Consider the following 22338-nt stretch of genomic DNA (forward strand, 5'->3'; position numbering starts at 1 on the left):
CCTCCATGTGAAGTTCATAAACTTCCCAAGAAAAAAACAAACAAGATTAGCTAAAAATATGTACTATATATAATCAACCATTTCTAAAACATTAATTAGGTTCGATAATAACCTCCCTTTACACTTTATTCTGCAAGATTAATAATGGTCTTAAAAAAGTAATCATAGGTTGAGTATTGATGAAGAACTTGTCCCATCCATGTCACTTTTACATTATTTTCAATCACATGCAATTATATTGCATGAGAAGCAGCCGATGACAGAGTAACATACAATGTAAGCCCCAGTTATTTATTTGGTAGGTCATTAATGGTTGTAGGGAAGGTTTAGGTGACGATGTTTATTGCAAGCTTCCTCGTACAAGCCTTTTTAGTTCACCGACAATGGATATTTTCAGTTCAACTGTTTCACTTAGTATCTCTCCTAGTATATCTAATTCTCTGAGATCGTATGTACTTCATTCATATATATATATATATATATGATAGATCTTCTTCTCTGAGCCTGCTTTTCAGTACCTGTTTCAGTTTCAACCAGCCATCTGTTTGAGTGAGCCACACCCAAAGAAAAGCGAAAAACAAGAACCTCCATCTGTTTCCAAATTATGGTGAAATCAAACAAGTTTAGAGGTGTCAGGCAGCGACACTGGGGCTCCTGGGTATCTGAAATTCGCCATCCTATACTGTAAGTCTAACCTGCAAGCTTTTCTCAGTTTTCTTTTTTCCCCTTTTGGTTTGGGAATAGATTATTGGCAAGAATAAGCTGACCTGTGAAAAACATACAATTCGATGTTTAAAATTGTCTTCTGGTATATTTCTTTTTCCTTAATTTTGTTTGCTGTGTTTTGTTGCAGAAAGAGAAGGGTGTGGCTAGGTACGTTTGAAACAGCTGAAGAGGCAGCCCGAGCTTATGACCAAGCAGCCATCTTAATGAGTGGCAGGAATGCAAAAACGAACTTCCCAATATCACAAACACCAAGTGGAGACCCAAAAGGCACCGAAAATTCCCATCCATTACCACCAAAAGAGCTATCTGAACTCCTCCATGCCAAGCTTAGAAAATGTGGCAAGGCACCTTCTCCTTCCATGACTTGTCTGAGGCTTGACACTGAGAATTCTCATATAGGAGTGTGGCAAAAAGGGGCAGGCCAGAGCTCAGATTCCAATTGGGTCATGACTGTGCATCTTGGAAAAGGAAATGCTGAAGTTTCTGCCGATGCATTGCCTTCCAAGATCCCAGGGTTCGTGGGGCCTGAACTGAGATCAGAGATGGATGATGAGGAGAGAATTGCACTGCAAATGATAGAGGAGCTGCTTCACATGAACTGTTCTTAATTTGGTGTGCAAGAAGGGGACGCTAGTTGTTCCTGTAGTCTTTTCTGTCATATATATCATAATAATAGTTACAGCTATAGAAGATGTAGCTAGTTTACGAGCAAATGTTGTTTGTGACAAAAAGAAATAATTGAATCATTTGATTCCAATTGCTCATATGAATTGTTTCTTGTAGTTATATACTATATACCAGTTATTTATATTTTGGTGTTACAATTTCTCTAAGGAAGACTATATAATTAAGTTGAAAATAGATTTAATTATTTGTATTTGTAATGTATATTTCATGTCAAATATGTATAAAATACGAAAATTATTATATAACAATTTATGTAACGTGAAAAATACAAAATATATTTATGGTTTTTTAGTTAAATTTATATATAATTTTTATTAAAATTTTAAATCATATTATTTTAAAATTTTTTTTTTTATCATGTCTAATTAAAAACCGCGTAATCTTGAGATATATATGTTAAACATCTATCATCAATAAATTAAATTGAAAGATCAATAGACTCAATAAACATGCAACTTAATTAAAAAATAAAAAAATATATTTTACAATGATGTTGAGATTTGGGTTGGTTAATGAAAGATTAAATGAATCAAATCAATGATTTATATATGTTTGATGTATCTTTTTCATTAAGAACATTTTGTTTTTGTTTTCAAAGAAAAGGATGTAGTTGATGTAACCATAACCAGCCAAATTAAGCAAATTCCAGATGCTTTAGTTCATTAAAGCTTGATGCCTAAATCTAATTATGTTAATAAATTAATGAAATATTAGGTTTGATGGGTGATCTACGTCCAAATTACGACATTAATTACACACATCATTACCGATTAATCCATATATAAATGGCACATCAACTATAAACTGAAAATTATATATAAAAATATTTTATATAGTTTCCACATGTCGGATATATAAAAAAAAATTATATAAAAAGATTTGACATGAAGAAAGGCTTCAAATAAAGTTATGAATGTTATATCACATCATGAAATGGTTGCATGCATGCATGATAATTGCATTCAACATTATTCATCACTTTTTTTTTCTGGTATTTATAAGGACTGATGGCATAAAATTTTAATTTTGAAATTAGTTTTAGATACATTAAATTAAATTTAATAATTTAAAATATAATATATTAATATGATATAAAAATGATTAGAAAAACTTATGAATGTAATACAATTTAAAATTTTTAAAAAAATTATATATGATTTATTAACAAAAATAAAAAAAAAATTAATATTTTTTTGTGTTTACATAAACTATAACATATAAATTTTATGTAAAATATAACTTAAATACATAAATTAAAATATTTTATATCGACATCTAATTTTATTAAAATCAATTTAAGTTTATTTATTTTACATGTTTTTATTTGAGCTAATTTAAATATTAAATTAAATTTATTCGAATTTGTTTCAGATTAGATATTTTAAATTTAATTTTATTGTTATTATTATTTCTTTTATCATTTAGATTTAATTAAATTAATTGAAATTTTACAAAGAAAAAATTAATTAAAAAATAAAAAATCACAAAATTAAAAAAAATGAAATGAAAAAAAAAAACAAAATAACAAAAATGCACCAGAAGACAGGTTCTGGCACTGCCAGCAACCACTACCTCAAACCTGTGGGCCACTATCCTGTACACCGTCAGCAACCACACCCTGCACCACCATACAATTTTTGTCCATTATGAAAATTTACAAATAAAATTCACAAGCACCAAACACCAAAAGGGGAGGGTTCTAGCATCCATTTTCCTTGCAAGCACCAGGCCCCTAATCAGCCTTGTATAACCCCATCACAGTCCTGGCACAGCCTTCCCCTGTTCAACACAGAGCCGCATCCAGCACCACCCCAAGCTCAAAAAATAGCCTTTGCCCGCGCCACACCCGGTACCACCCCCTAGCACCATTAGGTCAGCCACCTCCCCTTTCAACCATTGGAACCAAGATCTCCGGTCTCCACCAACATCAACCAAAAACACCAACTCAAACCTTAAGTCAAACCACATCAAACACACACACACAAAAGCGTAGAGAAATTAAAAAAAATTAATCTCATTTCTCAAAAAGGGGAAGCCACAACAGAAATAAAAAATATATAAAAAAACCAAAGCAATAGGGGGTTTCGGTTTTGCCCGAGATTGGTTGGGCTTTTGAGGTTTTTAGAAGAGTTTGGTTTGGATTTAAGGGGAAAGAAGAAAAGGGAACAAAGAAGGACAAAAGGAGAAGCCAGTGATGCCATTGTCAGCGACAGTAAAGGAACGACTGTAAAGGAATGGCAACATAAAAGGGTCCATGGTAGTGAGAGTTTTTGTAGATCCGGATTGGGGGAAAAAATGAAGGGGAAGAGGGAAGCAACATACTAAAATAATGGCCAAATCAGACAGAGGAAAAAAGTGTAATAGGGTTGAGAAAGTGCGAACTTCAAGTTAAGATCTAGAAAGATATGGTTTAATTTGCAAAAAACAGAGCCTAGATTTGAAAAAAAGACGAGGAAAGCTCATAGTGAAATTTGCGAGCCAGCCGATGCTGGTGAGCTGCAGCCAACGGCGAAGTTGGTAGCGAAACGGTAGTAAATCTACTGAAAATTGGGTTAAAGGGGGGTTGTTGGTTTTTTTTTTAAGAACGAAGATTTAGGATTTTTTTTTTTAAAGAAGAGGTTGGAAATGTTTTTAAAAAAATTAAGGTTTTATAAAATAAAAGAAAAAAGTTAACCGAGTCAACCCACCAACCGGATTCAACTCATTTCTGGCTCAGATCCAATCTGTGACCCAGCTTGCTTGCTAACCAGCCCGTTCCAGCAGCCCAAATCCAAACCCATAGTTGGACTCTAGTTGCTTTTGTCTACTGATTACATGAGTTTGAGCTCCAACATCAAAGTTTATTTTTTGGTACGATTCCTATGCATTTTATTTTTTTATTTGAATATTTTTTTACACTATTAATGTCAATAATATTTTTATACAACATGCTTGCCTTGATAGTTAACAATACTTATGAAAATAAATATATTTTTTAAAAAATTTATTATTAGTGTTCATTTTTGTTTTTAATGTAAAAAATTTAATAAATAATATATAATGAAAATTTTGATGATGAAACTTCGGGAAGTTCAAGTAGTGATTTTAATGAAATATTTAGGTGAGAAAAGCCTTTTAAAAATTGCCTAAGTATTAGAATATTTAAAAACTCTTTTCAATACAAAGTTTTTTTATTTTTTCTTAATTTGATTTTTTGAAAAAAATAAAAATATAGAATATTTATAAGACTATGCATTTTTTAGTAAATAAATTTATTTATAGATAATTATATTAGTACATAACTTTTAAGAATTAATAATAAAAAATGATGATGATGAATTTTCAATGATGGGATTCTAGAGAAGTATGAATAGTAATTTTCAAGAATTCTTTAAGTAAAATTTTTTTTTTAAAATATTATCAAAGTATTGGAGTATTTAGAATAATTTTCAATATAAAATTTCTCGCTTACATGTTTTACAAAAAAAAATGATGAATGGATTTTTGTATAATACAATAATATTACAAATTGATCCACGAATATCATGTTTTATATATATTATTTTAAAAAATAAATGAAAATCCCTGAGGATGAGATGCTAAAGAAATTCGAGTAGTGATTTTTTAAAAATCTCTAGGTAAGAAAATTTATTTAAAATCCTGTCAATGTATTAGAGTATTGGGAATAATTTTCGATAACGATTTTTAGTTTTAGTATAAGAAATGAATTTTTAGAAAATATTATTTGATTTTAAGTTATAGATATCGTATTTTATAATATGTTTGATAAATATAAATATTGAAGACAAGTATGAACCATTGAGGACGAGATATTTGGAAAGTTCGAGTAGTAATATCTGAGAATTCTTTAGGTAAGAAAAATTCTTTTAATGTTATCAACGTAGTGAAATATTTTAAGATTTCTTTCAATAACAAGGTTTTAGCATTTTTCTTAAATAAAATAGAAATAAAAAACTCAACTAAATTTGCTACAATAAAAAAAAATTAATTTTTAATTACCAAAATTAAGACTATTTTAGTCAATATTGAAGGATAATACATAATTAATTGGTACCATTTTAAACGGGGGCTGTGGGAGTACTAATCCTTCCCCACACGTAACCAATTCTCGAATCCAAATTATTTTTGCAAACTTAAAAATTATCTTTTTAATAAATTTTTATTAATTTTAAAATTTTATTAAGAATGTAAGCAGGAATAGGTAGCCAATCATACCTAACCAAAAAAGATTGGTGGCGATTCCTTCTTTTGTTTTCAAATTCGTCTAACGATCCCTAAAAAAATCGTTACGATATCTTGGTGACTTCCCTGGGGATGTCATTTTTTTAGAGTATCAGGTAAAAAATTAATTATGTGTTATCTTTAATTTTGATTTAATGGTTTTAACTTTAATTTTCTTGATTATGATTTTTTAAAAAATAACAATAAGAATAAAAAAAATTTACATGCATTTTATTTTAATTATGTCATTTATACATGTATTATTTTATGTTTTTATATTATTCTTGATAGATTGTAAGGCATTTAAGATTAGGTTTTCAATGTTCTATTCTCTCATTCACACACGGCACATTTATATCATGCATGAGCTCTATACTTGAGTTTCATTCCTTTTAAGATAAAATAGAGTACCTATGCTATCGTGCGATCATAACCTCTGCAATAACAAATGAAATACTCCCACTTAAATTAAACTATTTTCGTTTGTAACCTATAATGGGTGAGGATCGGGATACCTTAATAGTTTTGTGTGGATGCTGGTGAAGAATAATTTAAGAACTTTTAAACATATAAATCCTCACTTAGCACATAATGAACTCTAGGGACCAATATTTGGTAGAGCATTGCTAACCTTTTTGTAGAAATAACCCAAATGTGCATTAAAATTTTGAAAAAGAAGAAATAGATAATGAAAGAAAAACATTTTCTTGAAATTTTTTTTTCTTTTGACATATAATTCATTTATTTAGTGGTTATCCAAAATTTGTATTTTTAGAAAATATTTTAAAATAAAATGAAAAAAACTTTAGCATTATCCAACAAACATATAAAAAAAAACAAAATTTTTCAAAAAAAAAAAAGGTTTTTCTTAAATATTTTGTTCATTGACCAAATAAAAATTAATGAAAAAGGAGAAAAACCTTAGAATCCTAGTTATTCCATGTGATAAAAAATATGTGTTCTTGAATTTTTCCTTGTTCTAAAAAAGAAAAAAAAAAGAGAATTTTAAGTTTGAATGTTGTTTCATTTTCTGCATTTTCATTTGATCTTTTTGCATACCATTTTATCATTTTTAAAAAAAATAGAAATAATAAGATAATACATGTACCTTATCTTATACATATCATAATAAGATAATACATGCATTCCATCTCATCCATATCAATAGATAGTACATGCATTTCATCTCATTATATATCTTAAGGCAGTGTCAACCTCATTAAGCCAGTATAATACATTATTGCATTCTATGTTGACATATCTCATGCATATAATATATCATTGCATTCCATACAAATATATTGCATTGGTCATATGTATACATCTTATCACTCATGTAAGTGTGGCATACATGTGGATCCATGAATAATAAGGTTTTATAAAACATACATTGCATTTCACATGAACATACCCTACCATCCCTGTAATAGAATATTGCATTCTTTACATACACATTCATGGGTGATGAAATTATTATCATTCGAGGCCTTGTACAAATAAAAATCCATTGTCTTAAGCATATTTGCATTTCATGACATTCTTTAAGCATGATTGTCATAAACATGCATTGTGTGCCATATAAGTTAGAAATTATTTTTTTGTAGCATTCATTCAATAAGGGTAATAATATAGAATTTTTAGTCTAAATCTTGGAATAAAATATCTATCTTGGTAAAAATTAGAATGGCAAAAATAAGAGATCAACTAGAAATAAGGATTAGTGCATTAAAGTTGAATCAAGATAAATTTGGGCACGAGCATTAGGAGATGAAACAACAAATTATTCAATTGATAGAAATGGTTAAAGGTAGTGGTATGGTTAAGTTTGTTGCTCCTCAAGGATTGCCATCACTTTCGATTCAATCAAATCAAGATCAACTAGTTCTTATAAGTTCCAGCACTTAACTCGAACATACCAAGGCATTGGGTAATTCATATAGTGGCCAAAGTTTGGGCAAGCTTAAGAGAGGAATAGGTGAATTGGCCATACAAATTATTGGACTTAAAAGTCTGATTTCCAAGATAGAGTCACCAGGCTTCAAACAATCTTCACCAACTATCCTAAGTCCAAACCCGCACTTAAATCCTTTTCATGATTGCTTTCAAACTCTTTTTCAAGTGCCAAAGGTTAGGCCCTCAAATTTCATGCAACCTTCAAGAATTCCACACCTAAATTCATGTTCACCACCTCATATTTCACAACAATTTGTTCAGCTCGTTATCCCACCACCACTTTTTCAACCTAATTTTTAACCTAGAGTTTCCCAATCCAGTAAAGTAACCTAACTATAGAATAGAAAAACTTTCATACCACCAACACCACCATTGACCCAATACCCATGTCTTACACAGATTTATACCCATTACTTCAAAAAAACTACCTTATTACCCTTATCCTTGTTGAAACCTTCAAACCACTTTGCTCCAAATGGTATGACTTTAATACCCGATGTGAACAACATGTTGGTGCTATGGGCCATTCTCTGAAAGATTGCACGTCATTGAAATACAGCGTACAAAGATTGATGAAAGCTGGATATTTGGTTTTTGACATTGAAATGAAGTCAATTATTTGCAAAAATCTTTCATTGATCCATGCCAAGATAGCAAGCAGTGCTGTAGGCAATAGTCAAGTTGGCTAGGATAATGAATAAAAAGTAGAAACCTTAAAGTAAAAGGGTTATCCCCACTAGCAATCATAGTCAACTTTTTTTGGATTTTTTAGATGAGGTAAGGGGAAGTATGAGCGAGTTTGGCACTTTTTGGCCCTAGTCTTAAGATGGTTCATGATGTGTAAACTTGAAATTTTTAAAATGAATAAAAGCTTTTCCTAACTTGAATTTTTTATGGATAAACGTCTCTGTTTATGTTTCATTTTTTTATTTAATAGTATGCCCAAAAGAACCCATGAAAAAGAATGATGGTTGTAAATATACTTTCACCAAACTTTTGAGGCAGAAAGAATGTCTTTAAATAAGTTGACCTAATATAGGATAAAATTTAAGCTCTTTTTCAACAATAATAATAAAATTTAACTTACATATCTTGCATCATTTGTTTGAATTCATTTTTTTTCACGCCAGCTAAGAACAAGAAATGATGATTATGAGTATATTTTCGTCAAACCTTCGAAACAAAAAGATATTTTTGAAAGTTTTATCTAAAGGCCAATAGTAAAATTTATGTCATGCATTTTTTACTTTTGGTAATGAATAAAAAATTTAAGGATAACGTGTCATAAGAAACAAGATCAGTTAATGTGGCGCACTTACAATGCTCGAACCTGTACAAGAATCATAAAAAATGAAAATACAAGTCAGATGGATATAATGGAAAGGCCCAAAGAGATGTCAGGGAAACATTTATGAGAATGCAACAAAATATAGACAGACAGTTAGCAAAATTAAAATAGATGTTAGTAGGTTTGACAAAAAGAAAAGGAATTATTGAAACACACCGGGCAAGGGAGGAAACAGTTGTTAAAGAACTATTATATCCTCCTGGGTTCACATATCTATATGTTTAAGATCCCTATATGTCACAAGCACCTATAGTAACTCATTAATCTTATACTAGCACTTTTGCCAAGTTGTTGTCAGTTTAGATAAATGTCAATCCTAGGCATACTCCATACAACCTTATTGTTGTGCTTAATTTGGATAATCTTAAAAAATGGGAGAAATTGAAAAAGGTATCAGATCCGTTAACAAATATAGTGATAAAAGATAAATATGACCTGTTGAAAGAGAGATTGAAGGTAATTAGGAGCCATGATATATATGGGAATGTTGATCCTAGCGAACTTAGTCTAGTGCCTACTCTTGTCATTTCGTCAAAATTTAAAGCCTCAAATTTTGAAAAGCATAATGGAATAAAATGCCCTTCAACACATATCACCATGTACTTCCAAAAGATGATAGGCTACACTTATGATGATAAGTTATTGATCTATTGGTTTTAAGATAGTTTCACTTGATTTGCAACAAGATGGTATGCCCATCTAAACTAAAACAAGATTTGCTCATATAATGATTTGGCTAGGGCTTTCTTAATACAATACAAGCACGTTAAAGATATAACACCATATAGGTTGTCTCTGCAAAACATAAAAAAAAGGTTAACTAAAACTTTCAAAGAATATGCACACGATATAGAAAAATGACAGCTCAAGTACAATCGCCCTTGTTAAAGAATAAAATCATTATTTTGTTTATCAATTTCTTGAACACTCTTTAGTACAAAAGAATGATCAAGAATATCTTCAAAAACTTTACTGACATGGTGATTTTTGAGAAAAAGATAAAAAATATAATCAAGAATGGTAGGATTAAGTTAAAAGATGCAACTGATGTTGAAAAGAGAAGTATATCAAAAACAAAAATAAAGAGGAGGTGCAAGTAGTCACGCTTGAGAGGCACTACCCAAGAACTTCATCCTATGCAGTCCTTATCCTCTTCGTCAACCACATTTCCTTGTCATAAACAGTATCTCTCAAAGCCAATATCTTTGCCAACCAACCCATCATCTGGGCTTTCCAGTAAATTTTCATCATTAAATAACTATTCATGATGTTGTCTCGACACTTAAGCCTATCATCGACCAACAAAGAATAAAAAAGATCAAGAAATGACCAAAAGGAACTTTCAATCCCTATTTTTCACCTTTTGCCTTTGCTAATAGAAGGAAGGTACCTGACTCTCATGCCTCTAAAAACAACACTAAATCCATCAGTAAGAAGTTATAATCCTAATGGCAAGTATGATTATCATATAAGGGCAATTGGCTACTTTATTGAAAAATGAATATAGTTAAAAAAAAGGTTGAGAATTTCATTAAGAGCGGTAATTTAAACCTAAAACTGATAGAACATAGAAGTTGACTCTATCCAATTACGAAATGTGATGAGTTGAAATGTGAAATAAGGTCTCGAGTTTTGAAATATCAAGATAAGATGATTTTCTTTTGAATCTTTGACTTTTTTGTATATGACATGTGTATGGTGTCCTTATGAGTTATTTAAATTAATCTTGTTAAAATTTATTTGGGAAAAAATGAATGCTTTAAATTTTTATATAAAATTTTATCTTTATGTATTTGTTTCAAAAAAATCCTACATAATTAATTTTCAAAATCATAAAATGAAAAGTGCTTTGTAAAAAAAAAGTAAAAAAAGAATAGGGGAAAAAAAAGAAGGAAGGAAAAAAGAAAGAGAAAAAGAAGTTTTTTTTTTCATAAAAGATAAAAGAGTCTTGAAGTAATTGATGATTACTATTAAAAAATAAACTCATATAATACCTTCACAAATTTTTTGACCACTCTTATGTTTCAATCATTTTGAATAACTTCACTCAACAGTCATAATCCTTTAAAGGGCATAAATTTTAACTTGCAAACCTTGTCATCATTTGATATATTTAGATAATGATCTTTTCTTGGGCAATGAACAGAAGTGGCCAACTTTAAAAATTCATTTTAAATTTTAAAAATCAAGCAAGCTACTTTTTTAAATTTATAATTGATAATTCAATGTGTGTCAAAATTTTACCAATATGATTGAACTATCCAAAATTTTTCAATTACTATAAACATGTAAAATGCTTGAATTTTCCCTCTCAAGCAGCCCTTGTTTCACTTTTTAAGGCACATCGAAGAAAAGAAGCAAAATTTCTTTTTGCCTAAGACAATTTCATGCCTTAATACATTTTCCCCTCATTTTACCAAAAAATGCCAAATAATTTGGAACTAAAAAGAGTTTCTTTTGAGCTATGCGATCAAATTTCAAACATCTCATATAACATGACTTTCACCGTCATAGAAACCTTGAGTGAAAAACAAGATGTGATATCAATCACATAAAAATGATTGATGATTATAACACAAAAATAAAAAATAAAAAAGCTATTTATCTCATTCTTTAAATAATTTACTCTTTTAAGTAAGAAATGATGAATGGCCATTTTTGCCTATCCTTCGCATATGGATCTACTTGCTACACATTTAAGCTTATTAAATTTCTCGTTCCAAAATGAACTATAGCCAAAGATCATCTTTTACATCAGGGGCAAAATAAGGACATCTTCAAAAGCCCAACTTGATGGAATGTGTTTGGTATTAAAAGTGTCTAATATGCACCTCGGAGAAGGGAATCCAAGGTAGAAGATGAAATAAGCTTTAGTTAGAATCCCAAGTAAAAAAAAGATAAAATTAAGAAAAGTAGAATGCTAAAGTTAAAGTTAAATGTTTTCAAAATAAAAAGCAAAGAAAGAAAGACATGCACTTTAGAGATAAGAGTCCAAGGTAAAAGGTGAGTGAAGCTTCAATCAGAATCTCAATTAAAAAAATATATAATTGAAGAAAGTAGAAAGCTAAAATTAAAGTAAAATGTTTCTAAAAAAAAAAAAAAGCAAAGAAAGAAAGATTTATGCATTGAATATGAGAGTCTTGGGTAAAAAGTGAATAAAGCTTGAGTTAGAATCTTAAAAAAAATAGAATTCAAGAAAGTAGAATGCTATGATTGAAGTCAAATGTTTCCAAAAAAATAAAGAGCAAAAAAATAAAAGCATACACCTCGAAGATGAGAGTCTAGGACAAAAAGTGAATGGAGCTTTAGTTAGAATCCTAAGAATTCAAAAAAGTAGATTGCTAAAGTTGAAGTCAAATGTTTCCAAAAAAGAAAAAACAAAGAAAGAAAGACACATAACTTTTCATCCAGAGAATGCTTCATAAGGTCATTGGCCTAATTACCCAAAATAACATATTTTAAGCCTATTTATCCATTCTTTCAGAGCTCTAAACCTTGGCCTACATTACATACCTTGAAAGTCCATTTTGATTAAATATGGACACTTAAATTGAAGAGCTATGTCCTTGAAAATTTATATATACCTATTATTAATTGGTAAGATTTTACCAAGTTTTATTGTTAGAAAATATAACTCTAAAGTGAAAACCCAAAAATGGTAATTCAGAGATCAAGAAACTCTTAAGGCCCCAAAAGAAGTTTAGAAGTTCCAAGGTTCTATCCAAAATAAAAAATCTTAATGCAAAACCTTTTGAAAGATCAATACCCATTAAGAAGTTTTCATTTCATCCAATAGTGGAAAAAAATAAACCTTTTTCTGATTTCAAATCTTTTTTGAAAAATAATGGCTAGTTTTAATGTACATTAAAGTATCATGTTAAGCCATGCTTGATTTTCAATAGAAGAAAAGTGTTTTAGAAAAAATTATCTCTTTAGTGAGCCCAAGAGAAACCTTTGCAAGCCTCGTTAAACATTTTCTAAGATCTGCTCACCAATGAAAAGAATTGAATTATCGATTACCCTATCCACAAGCATTCTAAATCATAATTGTCAATTTTCAAGAGATTCAAAAGTTAGGAGGTTTCAACTTTTCTAATTGATTACAAAAATACTTTATGTGAGGCAATTTTATGATAATTTTAAAAAAGTTTAGAGATTATTTGAGCATTTTATACAAAATACTGAGATAATTTTTGATGAAAAATAAGCATTGAAAATTTAAATAGAGTTCTTTTAAAAAAATAAAGATAAAAAAACAAAAAGAGTCTTTGCATTTGCATCATTTGCATTCGCTTTCACATTTACATCATGAAAAAGATATTTGATATGCATACTGTAAAAAAAAATCGCATCACTTACATGTGCTTATGAGAAAAACATTTGATCTACATGATATAAAAAAATGCATTTGCATCACTTACATGTACATAATAAGAAAGACATTTGATCTATATGTTACAAAAAAAAAGACATTCACATTTACATCGATGGCATTTGCATCACAATAAAGACATTTGCATTTGTATTTGCATCATTGCATCTGTATCATAAAAGAAAAAATATTTGTATGTACATCTACATGAAAAAAAACATTGGCATCTGTATTATGAAAAAGTCACATACATTTCCATCAAGCATTTGCATTTTGGCATTCACATTTGCATTTGTATCGTTATGATTAGAAACAAAAATTTGTGTCATGATTGCCTTTATAAAAAAAAAAAGAGTTTTCTTGAGAAGAGATTAAAAAAAAAAAGGCATAAGAATCTCTCGTTTCAAGAAACAAGAGAAGTAAAGTTTGATAGAAATTTGAAGACAAAAAAAAAAAAAGAAAAAGAAAAGAAAAATGTTTTATAACGGTGGGGTGTATCATAACATATAGATCCATAGACCTACTGTTAGACATGGGTAAGAGGAGTCACCACCAATCTTTTTTGTTTAGGTATAATTGGCCACCTAAAGCATATTTTGATCCACGAAACCAAATGTTAGGTTCAAGAGTATGGTTACGCATAGAAAAGGTTATAACATCTCCATGAAGCCCATCCAAAAGATGATACGGGTTGACTTTCAATTATCCAAGCTTTAAAATTGTTTTAAATTTACCAAATATTTAATATTAAAAATTGATCTTAATTATCTCAATAGTTTGGTAGTAATTTAAGATAATTTTTTCACCTCAGGAGTATTCATGGGGATTAGTGTCCCACTCTGAAGAGGCTCCATTATCGGATTTATTAAATTGTTTTATTAAAAAAAAAAAAAGTAAAGTCTCCCAATAGTTTGGTAGGACTTACTTCGAAACAATCTTTCAATAGTTTGGAAGACAAAATTATCTTTTATTTCTTTAGTTTTTTTTTAAATTGATTTATGGAATTTTTCAATAGTTTAGTGGATTCCATTTTAAAAATTAAATTCATGAAAATTTTTCAATAGTTTGGTAAAATTCATGAATTTATTTTATAGGGATTTTGTTTGAAAAAGATTTTTTGTATTGAAAAGATTTTTTGTTTTTATAAATATCTTTTTTTAAAACTTAAAAAGATTTTTTTTGTTTTTTTATTATTTTGAAAACTTATTTGAAATTTTTTTGTTTTTTTTTACTTATTTCAAAAGGTTTTTTTTTATATATAAAACCTATTTATTTTCAAAAATAAAATAACACAAATTATTTTTACGAAATTTCTCAAAAATAAAATCATAAAAAATAAAAATAAAATGAAAAAAAGAAACCTGCGATCGGGTCGGGTCGAGTCAGAGTGCGGGTCACCGGGTCAACGTGCGGATCTTGGATTGTCCAAAATGATGTCATTCTGGGACAGTATATAAGTCAAGTCCCTGTATTTTTCCTCAGAATCCCCTCTGCTCTCTATTTAGACCGAGAAGCTTTGTCTTCTCTTTAGAATTCCCTAAGAACCCACTAACAAATTCAACCAAAAATTGGAAATCTCATCAATTTATGGGAAAGTCATCAAGAAATTAAGCCAAAAACTGAAAAACCGACCAATTTTTTGAAAACCGATCGGAATGTGGCTGAAAAATTCTACTGATCGTCAAAAAATTCATCAAAAAATTCATGTTCCTCCTAAAAAACCCAAAAATTTCTAAAAAAAACCTAGATTTTCCCTAAATTTTCCTAGAATCACAAATGAACTTCTAGAAGCCCAAATCCTAACCCAAAAGCTTAAGATCTAACCAGACAAAAATCCAAATTCCCAAAAATTCTTTTCTGTAAAAAAAAATTCCAAAACACCTACTCTCCAAAAATCAAATGTTTTTCCCTAAAATCCACCATTTTCCACAAATTCATTCCCTCTGTCTATTCCTTTGATCTTTAGTTTAATTTATAGGCAACTTTAGCACAAATTTAGGAAACAGACAGAATCAGTCCAAGCTTGAATCCTGGAATTTGATTACACCCGAGCCTTAGTTTAAGAATCTGACTTTTGGTCCCAATTGAATTTGGTCAATTATTCAAGCTTGATTCATCATTAAAAATATGAGATTTTGATCTGGCTGATTCAACTTTCATTTTCATAATTCTAACCAGAAATCAAAAAAGAAGGAAAGAAGAAAAAAATAAAATAATAAAAAAAATGATGATAATAATAATAATAATAATATAATACTATACAATATACTAATAACAAAAATAATGAAACACGATCTAATTGACCCTGAACATGGTCCGATTGACCCCGAACACAGATGTGTGTCTATAGTTGTATTTTTTTGCACGTTCCTATCAGACATGGATAGTGCAAAGACCTAGACACCCATTTTCTTTCAACCCAAGAGTCAAATCAGTGAGTAAAACTGACCGAGACTAAACCATGAGTCTAGAGATAAAGTGATCAGGACCGAGTCGAGGTCAAAAATAAATGATCAAGATGAAACTACAAGTCAAAAAATAAAGCGATGAAGATCAAGTCAAGATAAAAAATAAATGATCGAGACAAAACCACCAGTCATAAGAAATGATCTAAACTGAGCCAAGATCGGATGGCTGAGACAAAATCACGAGTCAAAAATAAAGTGACAAAAACTGAGTCGAGGTTGAAAATAAATGACGAAGATGAAGCTGCAAGTTTGAAAAATAATCTAGACTAAGCCAAGATTGAAATGAATGATCGAGATTAAACCGCAAGTCAAAAATATAAAGCTAAAAAATTTTACTCTAAATCCAAAGATTCACAATTTGGACTTTCAAAATTTTATAAGGTTTTATAACAGAAGTTGAAAGATCCCAATATTCTGAGTTTAACAAAATTGCAAAGATTCAAGATTTGCAAAGGTTTTCAAATTCTCAAGAATAGAAGATTCACCAAATTCTAAGTTTCGTAGAGGTCCTAGATTTGTAAAGATTTTAGGTTCGCAAGGACTTTCAAATTCACAGGAAAGAAATATTCACAAGATTTCAAGTTTCGTAAAGGTTCTTGATTCACAAAGATTCTAGGTTGATTTTCATATTTGTAAGAAAGAAAGATTCGTAAGATTTCAAGTTTCATAAAGGTTCTAGATTCGCAAAGATTTTAAGTTTACAAGGACTTTTAGATTCATAAAAAAGAAAGATTCACAAGATGTCAAGTTTTGCAAAGGTTCTAGATTCATAAAGATTTTAGGTTCACAAAGACTTTTAGATTCATAAGAAAGAAAGATTTGTAAGATTTCAAGTTTTGGAAAGGTGAAAAAAATGACCTGGACCAAGCCAAGATCGAATGATTAGGACGATGTCACGAGTCTAAAAGTGACTAAGATCGAGTTGAGGTCATAGATAAATGATCAAGATGATGTCGTGAGTCTAGAATCAACCAAGATTGAGTCGAGGTCATAGATGAATAATTGAGATGATGCCACAAGTCAGGAAAATGATTTGAACTGAGTCGAGATCGAATGATCGGGATGATACTGCTAGTCTAAAAATAACTAGGACTGAGTTGAGGTCAAAGATGAATGATCGAGACAATGCCGTAAGTCAAGAAAATGATCTTGACTGAGCCAAAATCAGGTGACTGGGATGAAACTATGAGTTAAAAATAAAGTGATCAGGATCAAGTCAAGGTCAAAAATAATGACTAAGACAAATCCACGAGTCACAAATAAAGCAACCAGGATCGAGTTGAGGTAAAAAATAAATGATCGAGATAAAATCACGAGTCATAAGAAATGATCTGAACTGAGCCAAGATCAGGTGACTAAGGAAAAATCATGAGTCACAAATTAAGCCACCAGGAATGAGTTAAAGTTAAAAATGAATGACTGGGATGAAATTACGAGTCATAAGAAATGATCTACACTGAGCCAAGATCAGGTGACATAGGTAAAATCACAAGTCACAAATGAAGTGATTAGGATTGAATCAAGGTAAAAAATGAATAATCGGGATGAAACTACAAGTCATAAGAAATGATTTGGACTAAGCCAAGATCGGGTGATCGGGGTAAAATAATGAGTTACAAATAAAACGACTAGGATCGAGTCAAGGTCAAAAATGAATGATCGAGATGAAACCACGAGTCATAAGAAATGATCTGGATTGAGCCAAGATCGGTAAATGATAACAGAGTAACGCAAGTGCATGCCCTATGCAAATGTAATGCATGTAGTGTTGATGTCATGAAATTTTAATTATGGTGACAAAGTTCTCAAAACTTCACCAGTCATTCTTAGCTTTTCAATAATCTCAAGACAAGTTCTGTCAACTGATCCATGTCCTTATTCTTATTTGGTTATAACCCACAAGTCATGTCAACCAATCTATCACTGAGTTGCCTTGTTTGCCTCATTATAAATCATTTTCTCATGCTTTTTTCATTCATCTCATCTTGGGTTTCTTTCAAAAGAATGGAAAACTCTTTATGAAAAATGTCATTCATTTATTTGTCATTATTTAAATTAATGATAGACATGATACATTTTTTTGGTTCATTCAGGGGATGTTTATTTAGCAAAAGACAAGAGAAATGGGTCTTTATCATTGAGAAAACAAAAAGTAGGATCAAGAATAACTCAAGGGTGAACAAAGGCAAAATGCTATGGTTTATTCAAATAGGATATTAACATCTAAAATAATGATCATCCAGATAATTTTGATCTGAAACTCAGGATCATCCTTAAAAAATACATTCCATTAATATCTTCAATCTTTAAGCTAATCATCATCCTTATTCCGATGACCTTCACATAAAGTTTTTTTTTTCATTTTTCATTTTTACTTAAATTGCCCTTACGGGTTTTCGATCTAAGTTTCCTTTTTTCTTCTTTTTTCTCTTTTCATTTTTTTTGCTTCTTTTTTTTTTTTGTAATTTTTTTTGTTTTTTTTTTACCTTTTTTTATTTTTTCCATTTCTCTTTCTCATTTATTCATCAATGACACTTTGATCAAAACTTCAAACAATACAATGGCAAATCCATCTCAATTCAATTTATGATTTTCCAAATCGAGTGTTCACGTTCAATCAAAATGAACTTTTAAGGGACATAACATAGGCTAAGGTAAAGGGTGCTAAAAAAAGGGATAAAATAGGCTCAAATTGTATTTGAATGGTAATCAAACCAAGGATCATTTCTTCATGTGAAACACTTTGACATTTTGCCCCATCAATTTTTCTTTTTTTCTTTTTTTGTTTGTTTATTTTTTTTATTTTTTTATTTTTCACAAAAATTTGAACACAAAAGGGCTTTGCCTCTAAAATTACAAACTTCTCAACTTTGCCCCTTAGTATAGGGGTGATCATTGGTTAGGGTTTCTTAAAAAAAAATTTTGACAGGCTCAAATGAGATAGTAAGGGATAATAATTTTTTTTGAAGGATAGAAGAAAGAAGTCTATTTTTCATTTTGAACATGAATACTTTCAATGGAGAATCTTTATTGACTAAGAGAAAACTTATGAATGAGCAAAGATCATAAATTGCATCAGTTTTAAAATTTTTTCCCAGACTTGTCCTTTTATTCAACAGTCCTTATGGATCAACAATTTTCATCTATCAAACAAATTATCGAATGATGTTTTCAAAATCAAATCCTAAACTATTGTCATGATTGTTTGAAGGTAAAGAATGGATATGGAGAAAAAGTATAAGAAGGTAAAAATAAATAAAGGGTATTCACACAAAAGATAAATATCATGAAAATGCATCAAACATGTCACTTTATTAAAATAACAAAAAAAAGATGAGATGCAAGTACATAAAAAGGTCCATATTATCAAAAAATCCTAATATGATAATCAGTTCCAATTAGCTTTTCCAAAGTCATGCCCTTGGATAATTGGGTAAAGGGTCTTTATGGATATTTGGCTCTTTTGATTCATTGAAGCTTATCAAGCTTAGTCGAATCAAGCTTTGCACCTTATGCTTGAAAGTAGGGTAGGTTTCTATGAAGTGACCTACATTCCTATTATGATAGTCACATGTGGCATTAATATTGTACCATTTAGGATAAGGTGGCTTTAATGGTTCTAAAAAGACTGAGGATACTAGGTCATTCTTAGCTAATTCTGAAAATAACTCAGTATAGGTTTATAGAGATAAGATCAATACGAGCTCTCTTTTGATTACCCCTAGATCTTTTCAAAACACTTGCTTAATTATTAGGCCATGAAACTAGTGTAGTAACAAAATTAAGCCCATATACAGGTGCTTGAAATGTTGGTTGATGAGGATTTAGAGTGATGTTGTTCATGGTTAGGAAATAAAGTTGGTAAGAAACTTGTGCAATATTATTGGCTATTGGGTAATAAGTAGAATGAACATATAGTGGATATGAGGCATAACTTCTGGATTATTGCCCTTCAAAACTCACCACTTAGGCTTAATCTTTTTCTTTCTTAAACGTCCCACCTTTTTTAGCATTATTAATTTTTCCCTTTTCAAGCTTACCATTTTTTATGGCATTTTCAATAATCTCCCTTGAGATTACCATATTAGCAAAATTCTTTGTTGTGTTTCCTATCATCTTTTCATAATAAGGTGAATTTAAAGTACTTACAAACTAAATCGTTATTTTTTTTCAGTTAAAGGTGGTTGCACTTAAGCAACAACATCCCATCATCTTTGGGCATACTCTTTGAAAGACTCGGATTTTTTTTCTCCATTCCTTGCAATGAAAAGTGATTATGAGCCATATCAATGATGTGGCAATATTGGTTGACAAAGGACTAAGTTAAATCTTTTCATGATTTAATGCGGGTTCTATCGAACTGAACATACCACCTTTCAATAGACCCGGTTAAGTTATCCTAGAATACATCTTTAGCAGTTTCTCATTACTGGCATGTGCTGCCATTTTACGATAGCACATTGTGATGTGTGCAATGGGACACTTAGTACCATTGTATTTATCAAATTTTGATACCTTAAATTTTAGAAGAATTACAACTGAAACCAGATAAAGGTTAGCAGCATCTATAGATCCATAGAAATCAATGCCATCTTTCCTTAATCATGCTCATGGCTTGATCAGTCTTTGAATCTTTCGAAGGTGTAGTCATATGCAATTTCATTTCTTCCTTAGTCTCATCCATTTTGATGGGCTCATTTATCTTTTTAACGAAAATAACATTGGTATAGCTTTGAATATTTCCTTCACTGAGTGCATAAGGCACTCTGTAATTCGAGAATGTGGTCTACTGTGGTTGAAGAAATGGAGTAGTTTGGGTTTGATGTAGACCAAATCTTAGCAGATAAGGACATTCAAAAATTTCATGCGAGCCATCTTTTTTCACCTCTATTTCTTTGTTTATCTTTTTAAGAGCATATAGAATTTTGCTTAATTTTCCCTCTAATATCTCCTGGGCCTTTTCTATCCTTTCAATATGATTTGTATTGTCTTGTTCTATTTTTTGGCTCTAGCTTGAGTGTAATACTAGTGTTGATCTATCCTTGAACCTTGATTTCTATGATGTAAATTTAGAATGATGTTTGTAGATCCATCAAATTATGCATGAGAATGAATGCAGTGATGGATGAATGTATGTATCCATAAAAAAAAGGTTAGTAAGCATAATATGTAATCTGCATGTGTGTTCATGAATATGCACAAAAAGAAAAGGAATAAAAAGAAGACAAGAAAATTAGTTAGTCACCTCAATAAAAAAAATAAAGAATAAACACTATAAAATAGGTAAAATAACAACATGACCCTAAATTTTGGGTTAACTATAAAAGGGTGGATGAACATGGCTCTATCTATGGTTAGGCTTTTAAAGTTAACTATATATGATTTGGATTACTTCTAAAAGGTTCCTAAATTGTTTCTTATGTCATAGTTCATCACAGACTAGTAAGGCACTCTGATCCTCACCAATCATAGGCTACAAGCGAAAATGGTTCAATCTGAGTATGAGTATTTCGTAGGCCCATGCGAAGACATAAAATCTCATGAGAGCATAGGTACTTCACTCTCTTCTAAAGGTAGAGCCTGGGTGGAGAGCTTACGTTATGCATATGCAAATGAATGATAAATATATATACAATAAATTAATAATTAAACAAGTATAGGCAATGAAAAGAAGTAAAAGGAAATACATAATTAAGCAAGTATAAGCAATAAAAAAAATCTCAAATTTATTAAGCAAGGCTTGGATAATAGGAAATCGTTTACTGGTCTAACTCTCGAGGGTCTCCAGTGGAGTCACCAAACTGTCATAACATATAGATTGATAGACCTACCACTAGACATGGATAAGAGGAGTTGTCATTAATCTTTTTTGTTTACGTGTGATTGGTCACTTGAAGCATATTTTGATCTATGAAATTAGATGTTAGGTTTAGGAGTACGATTATGCATGAGAAAAATTATAGCACCTCTACGATGCCCATCCAAATGATGATACCAGTTTGACTTCCAATTATCCAAGCCTGAAAATTGTTTTGAATTTACCAAATATTTAATATTGAAAATTGATCTTAAAATTGTACCAATATTTTGGTAGCAATTTAAGATAATTTTCTCACCTTAGAAGTATTCATCATCGAATTTATTAAATTATTTTATTTAAAAAAAAAAGTAAAGTCCCCCAATAGTTTGGTAAGACTTACTTTGAAAAAATCCTCTAATAGTTTGAAGGATAAAATTATCTTTTATTTCTTTATTTTTTTAAAAAAATAATTTATGAAATTTTTCAATAGTTTAGTAGATTTCATTTTAAAAATTAAATTCATGAAAATTCTCCAATAGTTTGGTAGAATTCATGAATTTATTTTATAGAGATTTTTATTTGAAAAAGATTATTTTATTGAAAATATTTTTTTGTTTTTTTATTATTTTGAAAACTTATTTGAAAATATTTTTTTGTTTTTTTTACTTATTTGAAAAGTTTTTTTTTTTAGAAAACTTTTTATTTTTTTTATAAAACCTATTTATTTTCAAAAATAAAATAACAGAAATAATTTTTATGAAAT

General features: G+C 29.8%; 1 protein-coding gene across 1 annotated transcript; it reads left to right on the forward strand.

The window, feature by feature from the left end:
• Nucleotides 1-473: 473 nt before the first annotated feature.
• On the forward strand, nt 474-1644 carry LOC111300313 (ethylene-responsive transcription factor WIN1-like). Its single transcript, XM_022895950.2, has 2 exons — nt 474-684; nt 854-1644. The coding sequence occupies exons 1-2, from the start codon at nt 605-607 to the stop codon at nt 1332-1334; spliced, it is 561 nt and encodes a 186-aa protein (XP_022751685.1). The 5' UTR covers nt 474-604; the 3' UTR covers nt 1335-1644.
• Nucleotides 1645-22338: the final 20694 nt, after the last annotated feature.

The sequence above is a fragment of the Durio zibethinus genome, chromosome 18 (assembly GCF_047325235.1).
Source record: "Durio zibethinus cultivar Kanyao isolate XHJ-2024 chromosome 18, ASM4732523v1, whole genome shotgun sequence".
Classification (NCBI taxonomy): Eukaryota; Viridiplantae; Streptophyta; class Magnoliopsida; order Malvales; family Malvaceae; genus Durio; species Durio zibethinus.

Coding starts and splice junctions, on each gene's coding strand:
- LOC111300313 (XM_022895950.2), top strand. CDS start 605: ATGGTGAAATCAAACAAGTTTAGAGGTGTCAGGCAGCGACACTGGGGC. Junction 685..853: donor GAAATTCGCCATCCTATACT/GTAAGTCTAACC, acceptor GTTTTGTTGCAG/AAAGAGAAGGGTGTGGCTAG.